The 24,195-nt window shown below is 40.0% G+C and overlaps 1 protein-coding gene across 12 annotated transcripts in view; it reads right to left on the bottom strand.

Annotated features, from left to right (window-relative positions):
- The window catches only part of CDKL5 (cyclin dependent kinase like 5), a 202,326-nt gene that overhangs the window by 37,218 nt on the left and 140,913 nt on the right, over positions 1-24,195 (bottom strand). For all 12 annotated transcript variants that reach the window (XM_070605913.1, XM_070605917.1, XM_070605911.1 and 9 more), the window contains 7 exons: positions 23,660-23,849; positions 17,926-18,006; positions 13,618-13,769; positions 7,750-8,716; positions 3,726-3,827; positions 3,334-3,439; positions 177-300 (listed from right to left, as the gene is read on the bottom strand). In XM_070605913.1, coding sequence (XP_070462014.1) covers positions 177-300; positions 3,334-3,439; positions 3,726-3,827; positions 7,750-8,716; positions 13,618-13,769; positions 17,926-18,006; positions 23,660-23,849 — 1,722 coding nt within the window. The remainder of the gene's footprint in view (positions 1-176; positions 301-3,333; positions 3,440-3,725; positions 3,828-7,749; positions 8,717-13,617; positions 13,770-17,925; positions 18,007-23,659; positions 23,850-24,195) is intronic.

The raw sequence follows: 24,195 nt of genomic DNA, 5'->3' as shown, positions 1-24,195 counted from the left end.
GTGCTGAACTTATATGTAGAAACCACTACGAAGAATGACAAATCATATTTTCCTTATCAAACAATCTCTCTCAAGAAAGAAAGGCCAAGCAGGAGAAAGAAAGCTAAAAGTTTATCCAGAATTTCTTTGAAATCTCAAATCTACGATTAAAAAAGAAAACAAACCAAAATACTCACCATGGATCAAACGCTGGTTGTCTTTTTGAGTGGTTAGTTCCAGAGCCGCTTTCTGATGGTAGGGAAGAAACTCTGGTTGACACATTATTTTCATGGAATGAATTGTCTGGACGTGGAGACGGCACTGAATAAAGAAAAAATAAGCCACTGATGTGCCCCCTTGGTCAAAGCAGTTCTCATGTTATTCAATCGCATTTTCTCTCACACAAAGAAAATAAGCTAACAAACAGGTAAAATCCTCATCTGCCCTTCATTATAACTTGTGTTTTCTGAGGGCGGAGGCATTCCAGGGAACATTCTCCCTCTCACCACTGCTCACGACAGTAACTTGCAAGGGTCAGTTAACGCCAGGTAATTATGGATTCAAAACATAAACTGACCTGACAGCTGACAAATTGAACGTTGTAGGATATTTTAAAGTATGAATATGATAGCACCCCCACCCCCTGCCACTGTTTTGACATTCTTTGGAGTTGAGGCTTTCTTATATCATAGACTCAACTATGCAAACTCCCTTCTTGGTCTGAAGTGACTCCTAACAATATGGGTGCTGGAATATACAAACTACAGTTGAGGCTTTATGCTTGGGAGGCAGTATCAATTTTGCATATTTTTAACTAAATTCCAAATAAATTTGATTATTTGCGTAAAAATACTATTTTTCTCTAGGTTCTCAATCCAAGAATGAACAGAAAGACAAAGCACAACGCAAGTGAGTAAACACTTTTCTGCTTTTTGGGGGGGAGGGACAGTTACTATCTTTTCTCGTCAATTTCTAAGCTTGGTCATAAATCAAAATACACTGCAAGTTTCATCGCAAAAGGAATACACAGGCTGTATATCAAGATAAATGACACCATTTCACTTGACTCTTGACCAGAAAGACTGGAAACAGGAAGTATTATGGAAACATCTGTCATTTCAATGATACTACTAAATCAAGATTTAGTCTCCAGATGTTTCACCTAGTTAAATCTTTTCCTTCTATTTCTAGACTTTCTAAAATAAAAATATTCTACCTGCCAAACCCTGAAGTGGATTATGAGGAAGAAAAATGAGGGACTTTGGTGATATTAACCAATTTAATTCACTTGCAATCAAAATAAAATGGTGTTTTCAGAGGTCAAAGACTAACTGATTAATTAATTTAAAACTTCACTAACATTTCATGTCAAAGTATATTCTCCAGACATCTATAGAAATAATGTGTATAGTCCATTTTGGAAGTAAAACAGTGACAAAAGAAAAGGCTTTTGCTCATGTACACTACAATATTTTATTTTAACTAACTTTAATCTGAATTAAAATTTTACTTCCATAGGATTCTAAAGTAACTGTGGCATCAGGGGCTGGCCTGGTGGCATAGTGGTTAAGTTCGCGTGCTCTGCTTCTGCAGCCTGGGGTTCACAGGTTCGGATCCCGGGCACAGACCTAGCACCGCTTGTCAAGCCACGCTTTGGTAGCATCCCATATAAAGTGGAGGAAGACTGGCACAGACGTTAGCTCAGTGACATTCTTCCTCAAGCAAAAAGAGGAAGACTGGCAACAGATGTTAGCTCAGGGCCAATCTTACTCACAAAAAAAAAAGAAAAGAAAAAAGAAAGAAATGCATTAAAAGGCATATTGGATGCCTTATGCTTTTTTCAAAGGTGGGGCTGGGAGAGAACAGAGGAGCCTAATCATTCAATAGACATTTAGTCCTAAATAACACTTGTATGCATGTATTTAGCTCAGGTTCCTAATTAAAATGACCAAGCAGTTCTCCATGTTCCCTCCCAATTCCTGCCTCTTTCCAGCTGTCCTCCCTAATCAACAGAATAGTGAGAAGCCAGGCAATGTGGGCATGAGCGGCTGTAGAAAGTAGTAGTGACCCTTGAAGGCTTTGAGAAGCTGAGCCTCCTGGACCTAGGACATTGTCCCCACCCTAATGGGCTTGGCATCAGTCTATCCACTAGGGGCTGGGCCTTCTCAGGGGCTCTCACTTTATTACCACATAGCTCCTCAAAGGAGATGCCTTTCTCTGTCAATGTCTCCTAAATCCACACAGCCCCCGAAGCATGTTTTCATTGTCTATTAAACACTGAAGTACATTTTTAAGGTTGTGCAAGTACACTTGAAGACTTTCTTTCATTCAGTCAACAAATGTTTATGAAACTGCCAGGCAGTGTGCTAGTCAATGAGGGTAAAAGAGGAAAAGATAGAGAACTTAACGTCTTTGAGGGCTTTGCAATCTTGTGAGAAACACAGACAACGAATCAGTGCCGTGTGGTCTGTGTTATGTTAGAGGCCTAGGCAAGGAACCATGGGTGGAACAGAGGAGGAAACACTTCATTTCGTCTGCGTGGGCAGGGAAGACATCACACGGCAGAGGACCTCAAAGTAGAATCTCAAAAGAACAGAAACAAGCTATGCAAGCAGGGGGAGGAGCGCATGTCAGGCCAGACAGGGGCAGGCCTGGATGCGAGTCCCACAGGCTGGGCACCAGAGAGGAGGGGGAGCAGCTGGAGAGGATGGCAAGGGCCAGGACACGGAAAGTCTGGAATGCCATCTTAGGGAATTCAGATATTGTCCTGATGCCAATGGGAAGCCAACAGAGGACTCAGCAGGTGAGAGAGAGAGGACTGGAGTGGGGGTCTGGGGGGACAATGGGTTGCCTTGCTCTATTTTTGTCCCTGTAGCATTTATTACCTTTTACTGCTCTATATAATTATTCCATTTAGTGTTGCTCTCTCCTCATGAGAACGTGAGCTCTGTGAGGGTAGAGACCTTTGGCTGTCTTGTTCACTGACATGTTCTAAGCTAGAACAGTGTCAGGCAGACACGTGACATGGATAAATATTTTATGACTTAACTGAATGAATGAGGGGTGGGGTCAGAACACAGCTTCAGAAAGATCATTCCAGGGACTGTTTCAATGGCGACCTTGGCGAGAGGGAGACCAGTTGAGAGGCTACTCAAAGAACCCAAGTCAGATACAACGAGGGCCTGAACAGTGGCACCCACGGCAGGGAGAAGTGCTGGAAGGCAACAGCGCAGGCAAGAACGACGCTGGTCTGATGGCAATCAGGGCAGTGAAATGTAGTGAGGGGCGAAGCCTGGCAGTTTAGTGACAGGGAGAGGGGAGAGGGCCCTGGTGGGTGCTAGGGGCCGGGCTTACCTCTGTAGAAGCTGCCAACTCTCCTTGGAACAGGATCATTGTATAGGTGTCTATTTTCTTTAGGGGCAGTGCCATCATCAGAGTGAGGGTCATGATACGATCCACCCTGAGACAGGAAACAGGTTTATAAAAAGTAAAAGACAGAGCATGGACAACGTGGCCTGTGAACTTAGAACAGTGCCTAATTGGTTTATAATTTACTCTAGGCTCTTTTAAAGAGAAAATTCAGAACTGTGGCTTGAGGAAAACCACTTACTTTACAAGCAAGTACAAATTATTTGCAGGAGATGGAGTATGAACACATTTTAAAAGATTGGTCATTTGACATCATTACAATTTATCTTTACAGGTACATTTTATCATAAAAGACAGCAACTCTGGAGAATTCAGACCTCAGACTTCTGCCGTGTATGGAATGAAGAGGGCCCTTCTCTGGAGGACTCTTTAACGGAAGATCGCGCCACAGTCATCTCCGGAGGGAGCTGTTCTCCAGGCTGGAAGTCAAATTTAAAAGCATTTATAAGAGTGCCCTGTTCCCAAGAACGAAAATCACCTCAATCACCAGGGGCTTTATTTGGTAGAACCAGTACCTCAAATGGCTAAAATAAAAAATGTTGGTTGGCTAAAACACAAATTGTCCCATAAAAGAGTGAATCGTCTGATGAATGTAAAATAAGTCAAACAAATGTCACACAAATGGAAAGTGAAATTCTCATTAAAGTCAAGGCGAGCTGGGAATGAATTTCTCTGAAAATAGTTCAATTAATTATTAAAAACAAAGAAAATCCTCTTCCTAATATCTAGATAGTCATGGTTCTGAGCAGCACTCTAATTAGAGATTCTATTAGTTAATCTAAAATTTCTCTAGCAGATTTTGGGCTGAGTTCTCCAAAAAGAACTGCGCAGATCCAAAATTATTTTTCATGAAGGTCTTATATTAGCAGATTCAGATGCAAACAAATGTTCTTTGAATATATCAACGAATAGAATCAGTATTCTTAATAACTAACTATTGTATTATCTTAATTCCCTAACTACTGTAGCTTATGGACTTGAGTTCTCTTCTCCATCTTCCCAAGGATAACAGTACTTATATTTCATGTATTTTCTTAATCATAATCATGACAGCGCTCATCTCCGGAGACACTACCTATTTCTCTCAAGGAAGTGAGTCACAGCTAAGAGCAGCCTTGGTCCACAATGGTGTTCACTGAGGGGAAAAGTAGCATTTTCTACCCTTGGAAAAAAAGATTAAGGACCAAAATTACCAAGCCATTAGGAGGAGTTAGCTGCATTGTGTATCCGTACATTACACACAGAAAGACTATTATCTTGAGCCTTTCGTGATATATCAAAAACATTTTATTTAAAGTTCAAAACATGATTCTATCTTTCTCCCCCTCACTCCCCAAATGTACTATGAAAGGATTCTGGGCAGGAAATCACTAATGTAGCTTTTCTTCTTTCTACTTTGTAACAAGATCTCATTTGAATTTTATCACCTGTATTGTTTACAAAGGCCTCTGGAAAAGTGTTTTAGAAAACACATGATTTACATCTAACCTAAACTCTTAAGTGACAGTGTCAGCCCAGTCCCCTTGCTCTTGAAGGTGGCCACAAGACTTTGCAAGAGCATGATTCCCACCATTTATTCACAGCTTTGGTTACTTGTCAAGCCGTCTGCCATCTTTGTGCCTTTAAACTTGTACTTTCTTGCAGCTTGGCACTGTACCTCCCAAACTGGACTTAAAAATTCAGTAACAGTTGGATCTATGCTTAGGCCAGTCACTGTTTATAATTAGCTTATTTCCACCATGCTCACAAAGTCTTTTTTCTGGAACTCTCAGAGAGCCAGTCCATTTGCCTTTTCCAAGTTATAGCTTTTTGTTTTTCTTACTTCTTCTCTGTTTACACTATGCTTAATGCTAGCATACTTTACCTGGCTCTGACCTCCATGTAACGTCTATGGGCAGCTACCACACTCTAGAGATCTTTCTAGGCCCTAGAGGTTCTCTTCTCTCTAGAGGGATCCTCGGGAGCTCCTCCGACCACTGGTCTGACTCCGATCATAACATCTCCTGCCATGTGTATCTCCACCATGTGCAAGTGTGTATCTCCTGCCCTTCTTCTCCCCTGGGCACCAGATGGTCTTTCCAACCTTGTGGAGAAACACCTCTGCTTAGGGGCCAAGGGTCACTTCAACCTGAACATGTCAGCATGACAGTGTGAAGAGTGCTGGCCTAGGAAACTAGACATTGCCTCATGATCATAGCTCTGCCCTGAACTAGTGGGGTAAACCTGGGCAACCCACCCAACTTCTCGGAACCTCAGCATGCTCATCTGTGAAATAAAGGGGTTGAATTAGGTGACTTCGAAAGTCCTCTCTTCTACTCTGAAAGAAGCCCTAGAAAAGAAACCATGAAGGCATCTTTTTCCTATATTGAATCCTTCAATTCACAAGTCCTGTTGTTTTTACTTCTGAGGTGTCTCGAAAACCCACTCTTTCTGTTTTCCCACTCGAACTGACTTAGTCCAGAACATACTCTCCCCATCTCATGCTTAGATTATTGCAAAAGCCACCCCGAATCTGGCATTTTTCACTCCAGCAACGTGAAACAAGTTGCAATCCCCACAGCACAGCATGCTATTTAATGTCTTTATTACCCTCTTTTCCTCAAAGTGCTCTGTTCTGCCCTCCCTTCGAGCCTCTTTCCTGATATCGTCTCTGCTTTCCTCCCCTGGCTAAATCCCAGCAGTCTCTGCTCAGATGCCTCCTCTCCTGAGGCCTCTCACAAGCCCCTGTCGGGACCGCGCTGCTCCTCTCTGTCCGAGGCACACACACCTCCAGCACAGTGCGCCACGCAGCCTCACAGTATTAGAAGGGCCTATCCATTGGCAAATGTGTGCCATCTCCTCTCCCCCAGCTCGCACACTCCAAGTGAAGGAGGACTACATCTTTTTCATCCTTCTAATTAGAACTTATCGTGGTGCCTTGCTCAGTAAATGGCTGAACACATCTTCATTCTTTAGCCATTTAAAACCTTTGTCTACACCTCAGCTCAGAGCAAGACCTTTATTTGCCCCTAAAGCCACTTCTGACTGCTCCTGCTCACAATGATCTCTCCCTGTTCCCAACTCCTATTTATAGCCAGTGCTATAGTAATTTGGTTCTTAATTATTTCATTGTTATCATGTATAATTTAATCTTCCCTGAGAGAAGATAAATTTCTCAAGGGCAAGAACCCCACATCAGACACTCTTTTGAGTGTCTGAGAATATCCAGCACAGAGAAGGTGTTCAACGTCTAAAGAACAGCCCCGACAGAAGCAGCAACAACTAAAATCTGTTCGACGCTTACTCTGTGCTGGGCACTGGGCATGGTGCTTTATACACCGAGTAAAATCCTCACAACACTCAGATGAGTAATCTGAGGCACAGAGAGATTTCATCACTTTCCCAAATTTACACAGCTTGAAGCACATTGCAGAACTAGGATACCAACCCAATCTGTCTGGCTGCCCAGCCTGAGCTCTTAGCTGCCTTGCTACACTGACTGCTGAGTTACTGACAGCCTCCTCGTCCCCAGCACTCATCTTGCTAAGCCTCCCATGACATTCTCCATCCATATTTCCTGGAGTTCTGACACATGCTGATGAACCTATTTTCATATCCTCTAAAAGGGACTTTCCCTATATGAAACCTTCCTTCTGAAATTGGCTTTTCCCCACCTTCATTTCTTTGATGCAGGTGAATGTTTCATATCGCGAAAATAGAATTTAAAAAACATGTGTTCTATGAATGCTACTTCTTTTAAACAGGTTAGTGTCAGTTTTAGAGTATGAAGATCAGTAAGACGGAGGAAGCATTAGGCTGAAAACATTGCTCTGAGATTTAAAAACAACCCAAAAGAATGAAAATTAACATTTATCCTGGCCTGAAGTTAAATTTACCTATAGTTCTAGTTAAATTTAAAACTTCCAATTCAGCTAAGATATCAAGTAAGGTATTAGCAAAATGGTTTGATTTAAGCAAATGTGGTTTGGAGAGATTAGAGAAAATCCCCATAAATTCAGACCGAATTTTGAGAAAATTAAAAACTAACCCATATATAGCTGATAAATTCTATAATAAATCAAAATAGGATTCTCTCAACAAAATATGCCAGAAAGGAACATTTAAGACAGGAAATAGATTTCTAAAAACGAGCTTTTTGAGTTCTCTTGAGTACTCAGTGATTGGCTTAAATAAGTAAATTATTTCTTTTTTAAAGATTAGCCCTTTAAATATTGCTTCCCTGAATGCATCTGATCGAGAAAGTACCACCTCCTGCAGTAGGGAAAATCGCAGACTGACTATTCACACCCCTGCACCACCTTCCCAAGCTGAGCAGGATCGGGGCAATGTCCTAAGCTGTACCTGAGGCGATAAGAGCTGCAGGCTGTTGGCTCTGGCCGCCATCCCTTGCCCTACGCTCAAGCTTCCGTCCAAGCCTTTGGCTCTCACTTTGTCCCGGGTCACGTACATGGAATGCCGGTGTGGGCGTTGCTGGGAAGAGAAAGGGCTGGTGTAGCCCAGCCCATATGAAAACGACTCATGAGGTGCAGACAGTGAATGAGAATGGCTGCTGTCCATGTGCTCAGGCAGCTTCAACTCCTCCATCGTTTTAGAATGCCTGGTTGTGGTTCGGCGTGAGTCGAGAGTGCCCTCACTTCGGTTATTTCTCCCAGAGGGGCTGAGCAAAGTTCTGGTGTCACTGTGCCTGGTGGGGGTTGGGCTGGTGGGAGAGTTCAAGTCCAAGCAGCTGGATGGAAAGTACCTACTGGTATTAGACTCTGTAATTTGGGCCCTGGCTTCAGAAAGGTTGCTCACTGACTTGGAGTCACTCAAGGCCCCATGGCTTTTGGCCTTGGTCCTGTAGGAGGGACTCCTAGAGGACTGGGGAATAGTGTCAATGTAGCTATGTCGACTCTGTTTTTCACTGGGCTGCAGTGTTCCCGCTTTGCTCTGAGAGCTTTCCATGAATGAGTGCCGGTTCTGCTGAGATCTGCTGCTTGACTTGAGGTACTTTGTGCCTGGGCCTTCCGAAGGCTTTGGGTCAATATTAAAATCAAACTCTGTCTTTGACTTGGCTTCTTTTGGGCTGAGAAGGTGTGGCATGTTGTTGTTGGTAAGATCTTTGCTGGTAGACCCAGGCTGGCTGCTTGCTTGGTAGGTTTTGGTGTGCATGGGACTAAGAGTAGCTCCAGCAAGGTTTCCATTTAGGAAGCTTTCATTGGCAGGAAGACCTTCATCAGCCCGGGGCAGACCCACACTTAGGTTCTGGATGTCCTTGCTGTTTGATCTGTGGTGAGACTGCAAAGCAGCACTTTTGCTGGCTTGGTTTCTATGTTAAAAACAAGAGAAGTATATCAGTTTCCCTCAATAGCAGACACGCAAAAAGCATCATTAAAAAAAAGGACAAATACCTAAGACACCTCAAAGACTGAAAAAACTCTGTCTAATACGTGCCAACAATTAACAAGTAACCCTAAGAAGTAAGTTCCTTAGACCAAGTCAGTGCAACAAAGCACCAGTCCTGATGAAATGATTTTGGCATCCTTAAATGCTCAGCTAACTTGCTGCCAACACAGTTTCAAACTGATAATCTGGGGGAACATGCTTTTGCTATATTGGTGCTCACATGAGTGTTTGTTATAGAACGCCTGTTAAGAAGAAGAGAGCTGAGCTGTAGGCAAACTCTATAACTTTTTTGCCTGCTTGAATGTCAGAAGGCAACATTTAGACTTGAAGGTCACTGTGTTCTTTGAACTTCGTTTTTATTTATAAAACTTACAGCCTGCCTCAGAGATATACAGTCATAGACACAAACGTCTCTTTTGTCTTTAGCCCGTATCATCAAACAATGAGAATCCTAGCAATGCATTCAGTAAAAGAAAATGGCACTCTAAAAAGAAATGTAAATTGCCTGGTGAGGTTTGTTGGAAAACATGGTGATCGATGTTTACGTTTTGGAGAAGCGGCACTCCTTGGGGTACTTCAGACACCTCCAGGTGCGCTAAACAGGAACGCATCTCTAACTGACTAGAGGGGTCTAACGAGTTAATTTCTCTCCAAAAGACACAATTTATTCTCTTCTTCATTTCACAGGTCATTATTCCAAGCCGTCTGAGGCCTCCTTTAGGATTTAAAGCTTCATTCCCTACTTGGTTTAAAATACAAAATATAAATCCAGAGGAAAACCTTGTCCTCTATTCAAAAGCTGAAAATGACATCATAGCAAAGTCAGTTTGATCTATTGTAACTATTTACAGGACCAAATTGTAGTTTGAGATAGGTGAGAATGTTTTCAAATGAAAAATAATTTACACATTTCCCTCTTTACTATGCATTCAGAAAATTTTGCTACAAATATTGCTATTGTTAAAGATGGTTTGATTTAGGAGAGTTTTGCTCCCATCACATACTAATTGGAAGAAAAGTCACATTTTTTTTCCTGTAGAATGGTAATCTGTGAAATTATGCCTTCCCATTTTCCCTATGAGAACCCACACTTGCTCAGGCATCAAAGGTAAGGGCCTTTTCCTCTAGTCCTACCTTCCAGAGTGTTAACAAGTATCTGCTATCAAGCAAGCCTGCAATAGTGTGGAAGGCTTCATCTCCTAAATGCACTCACTAATCTCTCTCAGTTCGGTTACAAGAATTGCAGCCTTAAATAAGGTCACTTAAATATGAGCCAACTAAATGGCAGATCCCAAACCCAGCAAGAAATTACAAAGAAAGGAAAGTTTCACTTTCTGTTAAATGATGTCAACAGAGTCTATCCCCAGATCAATAAAGGACAGTCCCGGTATCCCAAAGGCATCAGGTTTTAAACCATTTGAGTCATTTGTCAACTTAGATCTCCGGAACTAAAATATCTTGGCAACTTTTCAAAAACCCAAACGATGATAGACAAATAGTCTCACCCATAAACAGATCCAAGTGTGTTCATTATTCTCCATTTGCCCAACCCCTAATCCATTTTCCACTCCTCTCTGCCCCATCCTGGACCTCAGGAGCCCAACACTGCAGACTGCGGCACCCAGGCTCCCTTACCACCTAACTCCCAGGTGGGTTTAGCAGTGCAAGGGGCTGGAGCCTGTCTTCCCTGCTCCTTCCCAGCATCAGCATCCGGACTTAGATTGGAACTGTGTCCCTCCAGATTACAGCTCCCACGGGGTGGCTCCTCCTGCCTGGCTCCACTGGGTTCTCATAACCCTATTTCCAACCCTTTCTCCTTCAGGCCTAGAGAGAGGAACAGCAGAGATAACACATCCAGATATTGTGAAACATCTGAAGCTCCAAAGAGGACCAAGAAAGGAGAGAGAAGACTGAAGACAGCTGCTAGAGCTTTTGAAACTCTTGGAAACACTGCTTTCAATGTGAAGCACAAACCTACATGGTAGAAAGAACATATTCACAGCAACGTAAGATACAACTTCTAACATGAAAAGGGAGGCTATAAAGTTAAGGTAGAAACATTTGTTACAGATTTCGGTTGACATAAGTGTACACAAAAAGCCTAAACCGCTATTCTGAAAGTTTCTATCTTGACATTAATCTGAAGTCATTGAGCTTTGCACATAATTCCTATGTAGAAAGGGTATCAAACTGTCTTCAAATTGGAGCTCTGCCAAAGCGCAATAAAAAAACTGCTTCAAAAATTCCATAGATGTCTTTGACACACAACTGTAAGGAATCTGTGTTAAACTGCCAACCACTTAAGAGGATTTTATATATAAACCCTTCTTAAATGGTTGGCAGCATAGATAGTTAGAAAGTTAATCTCTTTAGTTAAAATAACTTTTCAAAACAAACATCAAAGATGCAAAGCTACATTTTTATGGAGGTTGGCAAAGCAGGACTGGTGAGAGGGCAGGGCAGGGCAGGCTGAAGCACCATCCCGCCATGTCCAAGGCGAGCAGAACCTCAGGAGAGTTTGAAGGAAACTTTGGCAGGGGCTAAGTAATGCAAGAGCCCACTGCTTCTCCTACAGAGATGTGAACTTGGATGACAGAAGACAGGGTATGTGAGTGTCTCTCAGGGATAAGTCAGTGGAGTGTGTAAGTGGCAGCCAAGGTGATATGGTGCCGTGAACTCTCTCCAATGGTTCTGGGAAGTCCAAGGGAGTCATGGTCTATGAAGAATTAGTGTCCCTAACAAGAAGGGCTTCCATGGAGGAAATATGGACCATAGACAAGTGTGGAGAAAAGGACATTTCCAGATGCACATAAACTGAGCAAAGATCATTCCTAGAGAAACCATTTAGGACTTTTTCTTTAATGTATTTAGTACACTGTCAAGACCTAAAACTGAATTCTTCCAGAGATTTTTATTACTTATAATTTCTATTATCATTTACTTGAAAAGGGGATTTGGGAAGACTCCTCAAAGGCCTGTATAAACCATATCCTCATCACTACATACATCCTCCTTGTCAGATCCCTACAGAGGGTTCCCAGGGAGAACCTCAAATCCGCACTGGGGATCTCTCTCAAGTGAGTCACTAGAGGATGAATACACAGGCCCCTTTTCATGGTATGGGTTATACCACTAATCACTACAGCACAAATCAAAACTTTATCATAGTCTACTGAACTTTATATCACCGGAATCCTTTTTCTTTGCAAATGTCTACTAGAAGAGTCAAGTGACAAGGTGGAAGGAAGAAAAAAGTACCTGAACTGGGAGTAACCCCAGATAAGACACAGGCATAATGTGAACCTCCTAAATGCAAAGGAGCAACCAAATGATGAATACCATTCCTTGACTCAGTGTACTAAAATCTCATGGAAACAGACAACAAGGTGAATGTAAACTTGGTTAAATAGAATTTGGGACTAATTCCAGGCCTCCTTGAAAAAAAACCAGGAAGAATGGTCTATAAAATGTGAGGGAAACAATAACCAAAACCAGTCATTTTAAAGAGAGTAAAGAGCTGTAAAACACAATTACACCATCACAGTTAAGCAGAGAAAATACAGGATAAGTGGCTACTGCCAATTTACGGATGTGCTCACAGTTCTAAAAAGTACCAGGTCTTGAGCTTTCAAAATTTCAATGGATTAAGAACAATTGTTCTACATGGAGAGAAAATTGGGGGAAAATGGAAGAAAATTTATATTCAAAAAGGTTCATATTAAGAATTATTGTTTTATATTTCTCTTAAAGATTGGCGCCTGAGCTAACAACTGTTGCCAATCTTCTTTTTTTTTCTGCTTTTTCTCCCCAAATGCCCCCAGTACTTAGTTGTATACTTAGTTGTGGGTCCTTCTAGTTGTGGCATGTGGGACACCGTCTCAGCATGGCCTGATGAGCAGTGCCATGTCCCGCCTGTCCGTGCCCAGGATCCGAATCAGCAAAACCCTGGAGCACGTGAACTTAACCACTCGGCCACAGGGCCGGCCCCTCTATTTCTCTTCTTAATAGTAGATGAGAGAAACTATTTCCTATCTCCTATAGTCTAAGCAACGCCAGATGACAAGACCAGCTTCTTGGTAGAGGGAGGAAGACAGAGAAACCATGACAAGCACACTGACCCCCTGTAAATGCAACCAAGAGAATCAGGGAACGTCAGTTCTGGAGAGAGAACCTGATTGCATAGTCCAATCCCTTGTGAGTTTTTTCCCTCAGGAAACAGAGATTTTTTTTTTAAGATTATGCTGAAAAGCTATATTTTAAAAGGCACTAATTTTAATCGCTATCTACCAAACTGACTACTATTTCCCTATTCTTATTCTTATGGAAAAAAACTTTCTTAACTCAATAGTTAAAAGACAAGAGCAATAAAAACACAAGACCCTTCTATAGAGCCAGACTTACCTGGTTCAGTTGCAAAGATTGCCCTACGTGCCTTCCCACCCACCTGTGTTTGGCATCCTCTTCTCCCTCCAGAAATCCCCTTGCCCTCATCCACCCTTCTTCCTCCAGGCATCACCCCTGGGTGCCATTTACACAAAATCTTCTAGCTCATGAGGCTAGAAACCCCCTTAGTTGCTAACCCATGCTACCTTTCCCAAGGAATGCATAGGTTTCCATAATGTACTTGTTAAAGAGAAGAAAGTCTTTAAGACCCACACAGCTCTTTAATTGCGGTTCTGAATCATGTAATAAGCATAAGGAAGATATTTTTGAATAAAGAGGGCTTTCCTTCTTTTCTCTAATTGTATCATTTAAGCAGCCACCTCCTCCACCTACTTGTAAGACCAACACTGCATCTGTATTTCCTTAAAAGGCAATATTTACCTATTAGACAAAGTGCTGCTTTCCACGTGGTAAGGTTTTCTTTTCGCTGACCTTGAAGGGGAACGATCCAAAAGTCTCTGGGTTTGAAATGTAGGGTGATTCAAACACTGTTCTGTCAAGTATCTGTCAGCTGGGTCCAACTTCAGTAAATTCTTGGGAAATAAAATTAGGATTGGAAAGATCATTACAAAGTTAAATTTAAATTGTAATAAAAACCTTATTTCTTTTTCTTATAAAAGAAATGCATGGTCATTGCAGAATATCTAGCAAACACAGTTTAATCCAAAACATTTTTTTAAAAGGGCCATCTAAATCACCCGTAGTCTTCCCAGTGTTGTCCTCTAGGGATAGGACCTCTCAGCCCTTTTTCGATTATCATATACACATATTTTCTTTTACAAAATCTGGTTTTTATTATACACACGACTTTTGTACTTTTCGTCTACTAATCAAAACATTTTTTACAACATAAACATTTTAAATATATTTTTAAATAAGTATGTATTCACATGAAAGAATATACATTCTTCATCTTTCTCTTGTCCCCCCTCTCTGGAGGCAGCCCACGTTACCAGTTTCTTGTGCCTCCTTTCACAGATACTTTATACACATTTTTATCTGCTTTTATTTTACCCAAACAGTAGCGTGCACACAATGGCCTGCACTTAGCTTTCTTTCCACTGGTCATGGATCATAAGAGATCATTCCATATCAGTAAAGAGCTTCAACCCTATGTCTGTACCTTAGGCTGTTTTTAGCAATTCCCTAATGATAAACGTTTCAGTTGTTTCCCTTCTTTTATTATTATGAACAATGCTGCAACAAATAACTTTACAATACTTTTTAAATGATCATGTAGAAGTTTGTGGTGTGAATATACCATGGTTTATTTAACCAGTTTCCTACTGTTGGACATTTAGATGGCTGCCACTTTTCACTATTATAATTAATGCTGTGATGAACACCTAAAACATCTGCATACATCCATGGTCCCTTTTATAAGATAAACTCCTAGAGATGGAACTGGTAGGCATGCAAACTTTTAAGGATTATTTTCTATGTGTCGCCAAATTACCCCCTAGGAACATTGTCTCAAATGAGACTCCCTTCAGCACTTGAGAGTCTGCCAATTTCCTGGCACCTTCATCAACAATAGGCATTATTGTACTTTTCAGTATTTATAAATTATTTAAAAAATGGTATCTCACAGCTGTTTTAATTCACATCTTTTATTACTAGTGAGGTTGAATATTTTTTGTTTATTGGTTACTTATATTCCTTCTTATTTTTCTGTTTGTGTATCTGTTCTAATTTATTTCTAAATGTTGTTTATTCATTAAGGTACTAATCCTTTTATGCTGCACATATTAGATTTTTTACAACTAAAATGTTTTCTTCTAATATTATTTATCTAAGTAATTGGACAAGATTTTAAAAGGTGAATCATTATTAAAATTAATTGTTATTGAAAAATTAAGCAAATATATAAAGAAACATAACCTAACACAATGCAATAGATCACACTGAAATTTGCTTTTTGAGTGATGGACATTCTCCCTCAGAGAAAGGAAGAAGGGTGAAATTCCAGCATTCCCAAATCCATCTCTAGCTCACTTTCATTGGTTTTGCCCACAGTTAATCTCTTTGTGATCCACTGTTGAACACTAAGAACACACCTAGATTTGTTACCAATACCACCTTCAACCTAGCGCCACAGAAAATCTGAATTCTGATCCTATCATATACTGAAACATTCACTTGGAGTCAAAAGATTCCAGTAACCCAAGCCACTGCTTATTGCAAGTGGATTTACATTTGTGTTGACTCAGACACCTCTAAAATTATCCCAATTCTTTCTTCTTAGAAAATAAAAACTGTAGAGATATATAAAATGGTTTTGGTCTCACTGGCTGTTAAAACAGTTAACATCAAAATGGTTTTACTATATAATACTAGTTAAAAACAAAGGAAAGTCAGCCCCTGAGTAGTATTTTAAATTAGTAGTACATAAGACCTTTCAGAAGCCAAATATCTACTAGCTTTAAAGAGCTATTTTAATTTAAGATGTTACTGCACATACAAAGAACTGTTTTTATGTTTATGAATACAGCTGTTAATTTTCAAATTACTTGGAAAGATGAAGTCATTATGAGGAAAGTACAAAACTTACTGAGTAAAGAGTTTCAAAATTCAGTATGCGGGAGGAAAAACAACATTATTATCGTTTTTTTTTTTCCTACCCAAACAGAGCCCATATAATTATTGTAACTGTTCTTTATTAGGGACTTGGATTAATTCTGGCAACTTGTATCCCCACCAAAATGACTGATATGTATAAACAGATGCAGGATGAGATGGCCATTTCAGGCACTTATATATGGACAAAATTATCAAATCTGCTTTAGGGAATGGCATAGAGAATATATTTCATCATGATAGGATAAATGGTGTTATTTATTTTTCAAATTTATTCTCAAAAATAGCTAAAAGACAAAAGGAATAATTCTATTTATATAAGATTCAATGATAACAAGGCAATATTAATCTTTGGTGATAGAAGTCAGAATTGTGGTTTCCAGGAGTGGGGAGTGGCAGGGGTGTACAGCTTGGGATGGGGTCATGAGGAGACTTCTGGTGTGCTAATAAGTGTGTATATCTCAATCTGGTGGGGTTACACAGATATGTTTACATTATAAAAATTAACTGAGATGTACACATAATTTGTATGAATATACATTTCAATGAGAACATTTATTTAACGTCAAAGAAATTTAAGGGTAAATATATTAAAGGAATAGGAATTAGACTGTATAACTTCCAAAATGGTATAAATGCAGAAAGATTCAGATTATCTTTGTACCTTTATCTGTGCTAGATTTTACCAGGTACCACACTGACATTTGCTAATTATATTTGGTAATAATTTAACAAAAAAAGTTCAATTATTTTTAACCAAAAAAAGATAAAAGGCAGGAAACATGAAATTGTATTTAATTCAGTTCTTCTACTTTATTCTATTTACATTTTAAAAGTTACCAAATAATTAAGGCCCTGATAAATAAATATTGATTGCATGAAAGAACATATTGACACAACCCAACTGATTTAAAAGATAATTTATGCCTAATTAACCTGAAAGAGCCTTGAGGGTTCTTTTTTTAATAGCATCTCTCAATCTGTGTTCAGAAGAATGCTAGTGCTGTAGAGTTTTATAAAATAAAAAAAAAGTATTCAGTATTTAATTAAATTTGGGAAATGTTGAATGAGACAAAAATGCTTCTTTACTGCGGGATTTCTGAAAGCCTTTAGAGGTTAATGAATATTGTGAATCTCTACGAGAGGTTATATGGTACGTGGCCTTTCCCAAAGCTGTGCCTCCCTCCCCCACCTCTGCCCCCACACCTATTTACACAGTGTTCCTTGGAACACAGATTAACACAGTTTAAAGCACAGCAAAGTTCTGCGAGTGCTGCTCGGCAATTTCCAACTGTGCTAAGTATGCCTTTAAAGGCTCTGTGCACAGTGTAGCGTTTCTGATTTTGATGGCTGGCTGATTGGGCAGAAAATAAAATCGATCTATTAACAAGCGGGTTCTGAAGGTCCACTATCAAACAACCAGCACTTGCTGATGCATGGCTGGCGGCCATGAAAGCTGGGGAAACATGAGAGAATAGTTCTCATTCAAGGGGCTGACGGTACACTGCGAAAGAAAAACTTGAAGAGAAAATGGTGAGCATGTTTTCGTAGTCCAGAGCAGGAAGATGCGGACGGGGCACTAGCAGGAAGAGGAGCGCACAGGCATGCTAGTGGCAGTGCTCCTGCTGTGTCAAAAGAGCCAGAAAGAGCCCATCTGTCTTGGAGAGAAGCAGCCAAGTCAGAAAAAGAGCAGAATTAGGTTCACTGATAAAAATAATCTTATGGGAAGCCTTAAATAAGAAATGTTAGAATCTCTTCTTTCAACATTCGTCTTCAGATTTGTTTTAAAACTTTATGCCTGAGCAGCTCTTCAGGGGTGAATAAATTTTTTTATTATTTAGTTATTTATATTTAGATTGTTATTCTGTCCATTTTAAGAATATAATTTAGATATCTCACAGTCTTATGTAGATGGAATGTTACAATATCAGATACTGTGGCAATTTTAAATAAATTACATGCCTTTTAACATGACATAGTCCCCCATTATTCACCATTATACATATATTAACAAAATATTTCATTCATAAAAGCAGGCTATGGTCACATGTAGACACAAGAGAACCCACAAACCAAAAGACATTTTATACAGACAACATCAACTTATCCCACCTTCATTAAGTCAAGTAAAACGCTATTTAAAATTCCAAGGTATCTTCTCTCCAATGACTGAGGATGGTTAACAGCTGGAAACTGCAAGAACAACATGACAGAAATGTCAGCACACGGGGAAGGGTGTTTGTGTGCATGTGCTGTGAGTGTAGAAGATGGTAGCTGATGACTGGAAGTTATTGCCCTAGTACCAATCCAAGTCAAATTTATTCCATATGTATATTACTTTTGGTGTCTATCTATTTGAGTTATAGATTGATAGGACTGCATATTAAATAACAGGAAAACTCACATGTGAAAGATGATGCTTAAATCTAGTCAGACAATACTGAATGAAGCATATAAAACAAACCAAAATATAAAAATTTGAAACTCCATTTACACAGTTTACACAGCATTATCTACCTATATAGACAATCCAGTTATAATACAGTTTATACAGAATTTGTCTGCTCATATAGATAATTCTTAAGCCTTTTTCACAATAACATTACCATTTACTTCTGAAAATTAGAGAAGTGAAAAAAAAAAAAAAGGCAGAGAGGGCAGTACTTGAAAGGCCACTGAAGTAGAAATAGTGAATTCAGGCACGTTCTATTATTGCTTTTAATATACTCTTTTAATGACCTGTTTTCAGCTGCTTCCTTTATGTAAGTTGGAACAGAAGGCAAACAGGCTCCCAAATTAACAAAGGCATTTTTAAATAAAATGAAGGGAAGAGGTCAGGTTTATTTAGAAACTCTATTCTTCCCTCTGCCAATTCACATTTCATAATATCTAAGTGCACAGTAAAGTGTTAGAGTCCAGGGCCATGCACTCCCTCCCAACGGGAGGGCTGCTTTGCTTTAAATATATATTTCCTTTATACCAACGTGACAGCATTTCGAAGTACTGAAATCCTTGAAGATGCTAAATAAGTGGATGGGGGGACAACCTATGGAGGAAAATTCAAACAAGGTATCTGAAGAGTGATTATGACATCATCCCCACACTGTGCCAGGTATGGCAGGAGATACAGAATATGGGTAAGACCTAAAGCTCATAGTTAAGCAATCCACAGTGTGACTGGGAAAGCAATCAGTACTAAACTGTGCAGCTGTAAATTCTAATCAAAGCTCAGAGAAAGGAGAGACCACGGTAGTTTGCAGCTGTAGAAGAAAGAATCTATAGATAATATTCGAACTAGTTTTTAAAAGCTAAGAAAAACATGAGGACAGAGAAAAGTAGGACAGCACCTTCTAGATAGAGGAAGCAGAAGGAATAAAATGAACTTAACAGAGACACACAGGCAATAATCTAAAACTGATTTCTGAGGGAAGTGATGCTATGTGAGGCATTTTAGCAATTATTCTTCTTCTTATTTTAGAGATGAGGAAGGTGATGATCAGAAAGTTCAAATAACTGGTTCAAGGCAAGTTACATAATCAAAAAGCAGTAGAACTAGTATTTGCACCCAGGTCTGTGATCTAAACCCACACTCTTTCTAAACCCAGGTGCCTCTCCTAAGGGAGGTAGAGAGGTGCCTTTGGATATTGTTGGAGCATTAGATATCAGCCCAAAGAGAGAGACACCTGTCATGCTGTGATAAAGAACTCTATACCAGCACATTTTAATTAATATTATGCTTATGAGGTCTATCTTATGCTACCAGATAGCCCCTCCTTTTTATTTTTTCAGAAGTAACATTTCATTGATAAAAAAAATTAATGCTGAAAGTCAGAAGGTATTAGAAATAGTATGATAAAAAATGACCAAGCAAACTCCTAACTTAAAAAAATTAATTTGTGTGCTTTTGAATGAAAGTCACCATTCTAATATGAGATCATTCAACAAGTAACCAAAACTCAAGCACAGAAGTTTAAAGTATATCCTAATCACTAGTTTGTTTGTTTGTTTCCTTTCTTTCTTTCCTAATCACTTGGCCAATACAATACAATGAGGGTGCCTCTTCACCCCAGCACTCACTGTGTATCAGCACTGGTCTGGGGCATTTTATGTATATTAAAACATTTAATCGACACGACAACCCCATCAGGTAGAATCTGTTATCATCATTTAACACAGGAAGAAACAGAGGCACAAGAAACTTGCCCTAGGTCATTCAAGTAGTAAATATGGAGCCAGGCTTTGAACCCCAGCAGTTCAACCCCCGAGTCTATGCCCTATACTCTGGGACAGCATTTGTTACTTTTTCAAAACGATGCATACCATTAGAGCAGCATCTTGTTGATTTTCCAATCTCTACACAACTGAATCAAAATGCAAGTAGCACTGGACTGGTTACCGGTGAGCCCGCGTCTCACAGCAGTTGCACTTCACACCCCCCATATGCTTAGCTATCCGTCACAGACATTCTCGAGTAAAATGATAAAAAAGGACGTTTCCCTCAGCTATGTTGCTAAACCTCCAAAAAGATTAAACTAATTTAGTTAAGACACCACAAACACTTTCAGACTAAAATGTAAAAATATTAAGGTTTATAAAAATCAAGGTGTCATGGAAGCAGCAGTTTCTCTGAAGGGTATCTCCAAGCAGCAGCACCGTGTGCTGTCTAGCACTTTACACATAACACTGTTGAGTGAGGAGGGCTGTGAACAAACAGGACCAGAGACGAATGAGGACAAGGCAGCCTTCGTGCGGCCTATCTAATCCAAATGCTGCTCATTCTTCAATATCCATTTCAAATCTCGAATTCTCCAAAAATCTTTCTCTAGTGAATCCAGCCAACTATGATTTCTAACCTTCCAGAATGGTTAACTCTCTCTTGGTCTCAGTCATATTGAGATGTATTAGAAAACAGTACAGTGTAGGAAAAAATGCAGTACTTTATTATGTGCCACACTTTCTTATAAACTGTACTGTTTTCTAATTATCTCATGCACAAAAGTCTCAATTCTTCAGCTAGTTCATAAGTTCTTCAGTTATTATGGCAGATCTGTTTACACTCTCTTCAGAGAATCCAGCCTAGAGCCTCTTTAACCAGGCAAAGAACAAGGCAGCCAGCAGACCAAACTTGATGTTCCAGGTCAAATAGTCAATCATTCAACACTATTCAACCTAACAAGCACTGTTCCAGGTGTGCTAATATAACGGCGAACACGATCTTCATTTCTTCAAGGAATTCGCTAGTCCAGTGAGGATACATACTTGCAAACAGCTATTTAAAAGAGACTACAGTGAGAGCTACAAAAGAGGTATGACCAGAGTGTTATCCAAGCACAGAAGAGGCAGTCACCCATCCGCCCTGGAGAAGTCTAGAAGGGCTTCGAGAAGGGCAGACTTTTGACCTGAGCCTGGGGGAGGGAGGAGGAAGAGCTTTCCAGGAAGTGGGGTGAGTATTGGGAGAATTATAGAAATAAAAATGCAACATGGTGGAAGCAATGTGTCAAGGAAATGGGATGAAGTTCGACGTGGCTGCAGAGTAGGGGGCAGGGGGTGGGAATGGGTGGGAGAAAAGGCTGGAGGACTAGGAGCAAGGAGTTTTTAATGCTATCCTAAGGAGTTTCAACTTAGCAATCCTGGAGAGGTTTTCAACACAAAGGAGATCGAACTAAATGTGCAGTTTGTGGAAAAATCATTCTAAAAGCAATGTGAATAGACTGAAGTGAAGAGAGCAAGTTGGAGAGACTGGTTTGGCAGCGGTTATCAACAGTTCAGGTAAAAGGTGATAAGACTGAAAGAAGCGGGGCCGGCCCGGTGGCCCAGCGGTTAAGTGCGCACATTCTGCTTTGGCGGCCTGGGGTTCCCCGGTTCAGATCCTGGGTGTGGACATGGCACCGCTTGGCACACCATGCTGTGGCAGGCGTCCCACATATAAAGTAGAGGAAGGTGGGCTTGGATGTTAGCTCAGGGCCAGTCTTCCTCAGCAAAAAGAGGAGGATTGGCAGCAGTTAGCTCAGGGCTAATCTTCCTCAAAAAAATAAATAAATAAAGAGTGAAAGAAGCATTAGAGATGGAGAAGGGAAATATGGTTGCGCTTGAGTGGTAACAATACAGATTGGTTCAAGTGATTATTCAAATATTCATTGAGTCTCTACTAGACATGCTGGGCTCTGTGTCAGATGCTGGAAATACAGTGAGAAAATAGATGATTTCTAACAGTTAATAATTAACAAGTAAATAAACAATCACATACTATGATAAGTGCTATGATGGAAAAAAGAAGAGTGCTATAAGAGAGACCAAGAAGGAGGTGCAGGCAGTACGTTGGGGGGTCAGAAAGAGGGGGCATTCTTGGAGCTGAGATTTACAAAATGAGATGGGGCCACACAAGGGAAGTGCCTTCCTGGGAGAGGGAGCCACAAGTCCCAAATTCATGAAGCTGGAAAAACCTTGGAATGTTTATGGAAATCAAAGAAAAAGAAAGGCAAGTGTGGTGAGAATTTAGAGCAAGGGGGGAATGGAGAGGAGTATGAACTGAGGTGAGGGAGCTAGAGGGCCCAGAACAGGGAAGGTCTGATGGGAAGGAGTTTGGATGTAGTCTCAGTAAAACAGGAATTCATTAATTATGACTAACTTCATTTCTGAATAGAATTGATTTTCCTTTCTGCTGGACTGAGGGCAAGTCCTATTTAGTGTCCTATTTGCAGCAACTAGTATGACAGATGCTCAATAACTGCTGAACCATTTGCACCCTAATTAATGGTCATAATTTGGCTAATTTTTGGCTTACAAAGGCAAAATTAAAGGAGAAAAGAGAAACTTGCCTGAGATAACTCAGAGAGATTTGGAAGAGAGAGAAAGCAGGAAGGAGATGAAAGAGAAACTGTTTGCACTTCTGTTCATTCATTTCTTCCAGACTCACTGAGCCGAGCAGGTACTGTGTTAGGCACTCACGTGTGAGGAGGGGTGCTCATCAAAGTGAAATGAACTGAGGTCCAGCAAGTCAAAAACATAACAAAGTGCTTTGCAAACGTCAAGGAAACATGGTTGGAGAATTACGCATTTAAGAGAAAGAAAGGAAGTGGTGGTGAGCTTATTTTACAGTTCCCACAATGGCCACCAATTGGCATGTTGGCCCAAACAGGGTAGTTGAAAACTAAAAAAGTAGCTTTTAGGGTAGATGGAAGAGAGAAGCAGCCGATAACTGGCCACTCCAATAAGGTGCCTCTGCAAGTTGGTTGTCCCTCATTTGGGAAACGTTTATACTTTAAGAGCCTTTTTAGCATATTCTCAGAAAATAAGTTTTGTACAAAGTTAGCAAGTCTAGGAAACGCTGCCCAAGACAATACATTAGTTTGAAAAGAAGATTTGATGTTTCACTGTCAATGGACAAGAAATACCTGCTAGAACAGCACCTTTAAATCTGCGAATGCAAGTACTCAGTCTTCCTCAAACCACTACGAATACGTTTGTTCAAACAAGCAGCAGCTGTTTACACATTTTTCTATCTTTTGGGGATGCTTAATATTTTGGATAAAGAAACATTCAGAGATGACCAAAGTTTAGAATATAATAATACATATGCCAGAAAAGATTTTGAAAAATTGGAACTTAAAAATTAGGAAAAACATTAGCAGCTCTCATTTTCAAATTCAGACCACTTTATAAAATTCACAAATACGATTCAAAATATAATACGATTCAAAAATAAAATATTCTAACAGGGATGGTAAACAGTGTAATGGAAAAGGGAATAGTATTTGATGGATAGCTTAGCATTCCATTGTGCAATGAACAATAATTTAAATACTGCTGTATTGATTCCATTTGGGGTTTTAGCAAAGCCTCTTACCCGGAGCCCGTGGAAGCGAGGATTACTGTAGAAGAGTTTCATCTGCTCAGATGGAAGTGGTCCTAGCACCTTCTGAATAGTAAAAAGTTGGTCAATTTCGCTTTCTCCAGGAAACAAAGGCTGTCCATCACTAAGCTCCCCAAGAATACAGCCCACCGACCACATATCCACAGACTTTCCATAGGGAGCCCTGAAAAGCAAGGGGAGAGATTTTCTTGGCAACTAAAGAAATATGTTTTAAAAATTTCCAAATTATTTTGATCAGGTTCATGATTTAAAGCATACTTGTGTATTTAAGGAATTAAAAAGTGTCATGTGGACAAAAGTGAAGTTGCAAAAAAAAGGAATTATGGATATCCAAGTAAAAATTCAGAACACAAGTGAATAAATCTATGCTAATAAACCCATCAGTTTAGTAACAATTTAGTGAGTATACACTGATTTGAAAACTAGTCACATGCAGGCATATTTTGAACATGAATGGCTTAATAAACCCTAATACAGCACAAATATCTGATGAGTTAACACCTCACTTG

Source organism: Equus przewalskii, chromosome X, assembly GCF_037783145.1.
Source record: "Equus przewalskii isolate Varuska chromosome X, EquPr2, whole genome shotgun sequence".
Taxonomy (NCBI): domain Eukaryota; kingdom Metazoa; phylum Chordata; class Mammalia; order Perissodactyla; family Equidae; genus Equus; species Equus przewalskii.
The sequence above is the reverse complement of the archived record's forward strand: the minus strand, read 5'-3'. Positions and strand labels throughout refer to the sequence as shown.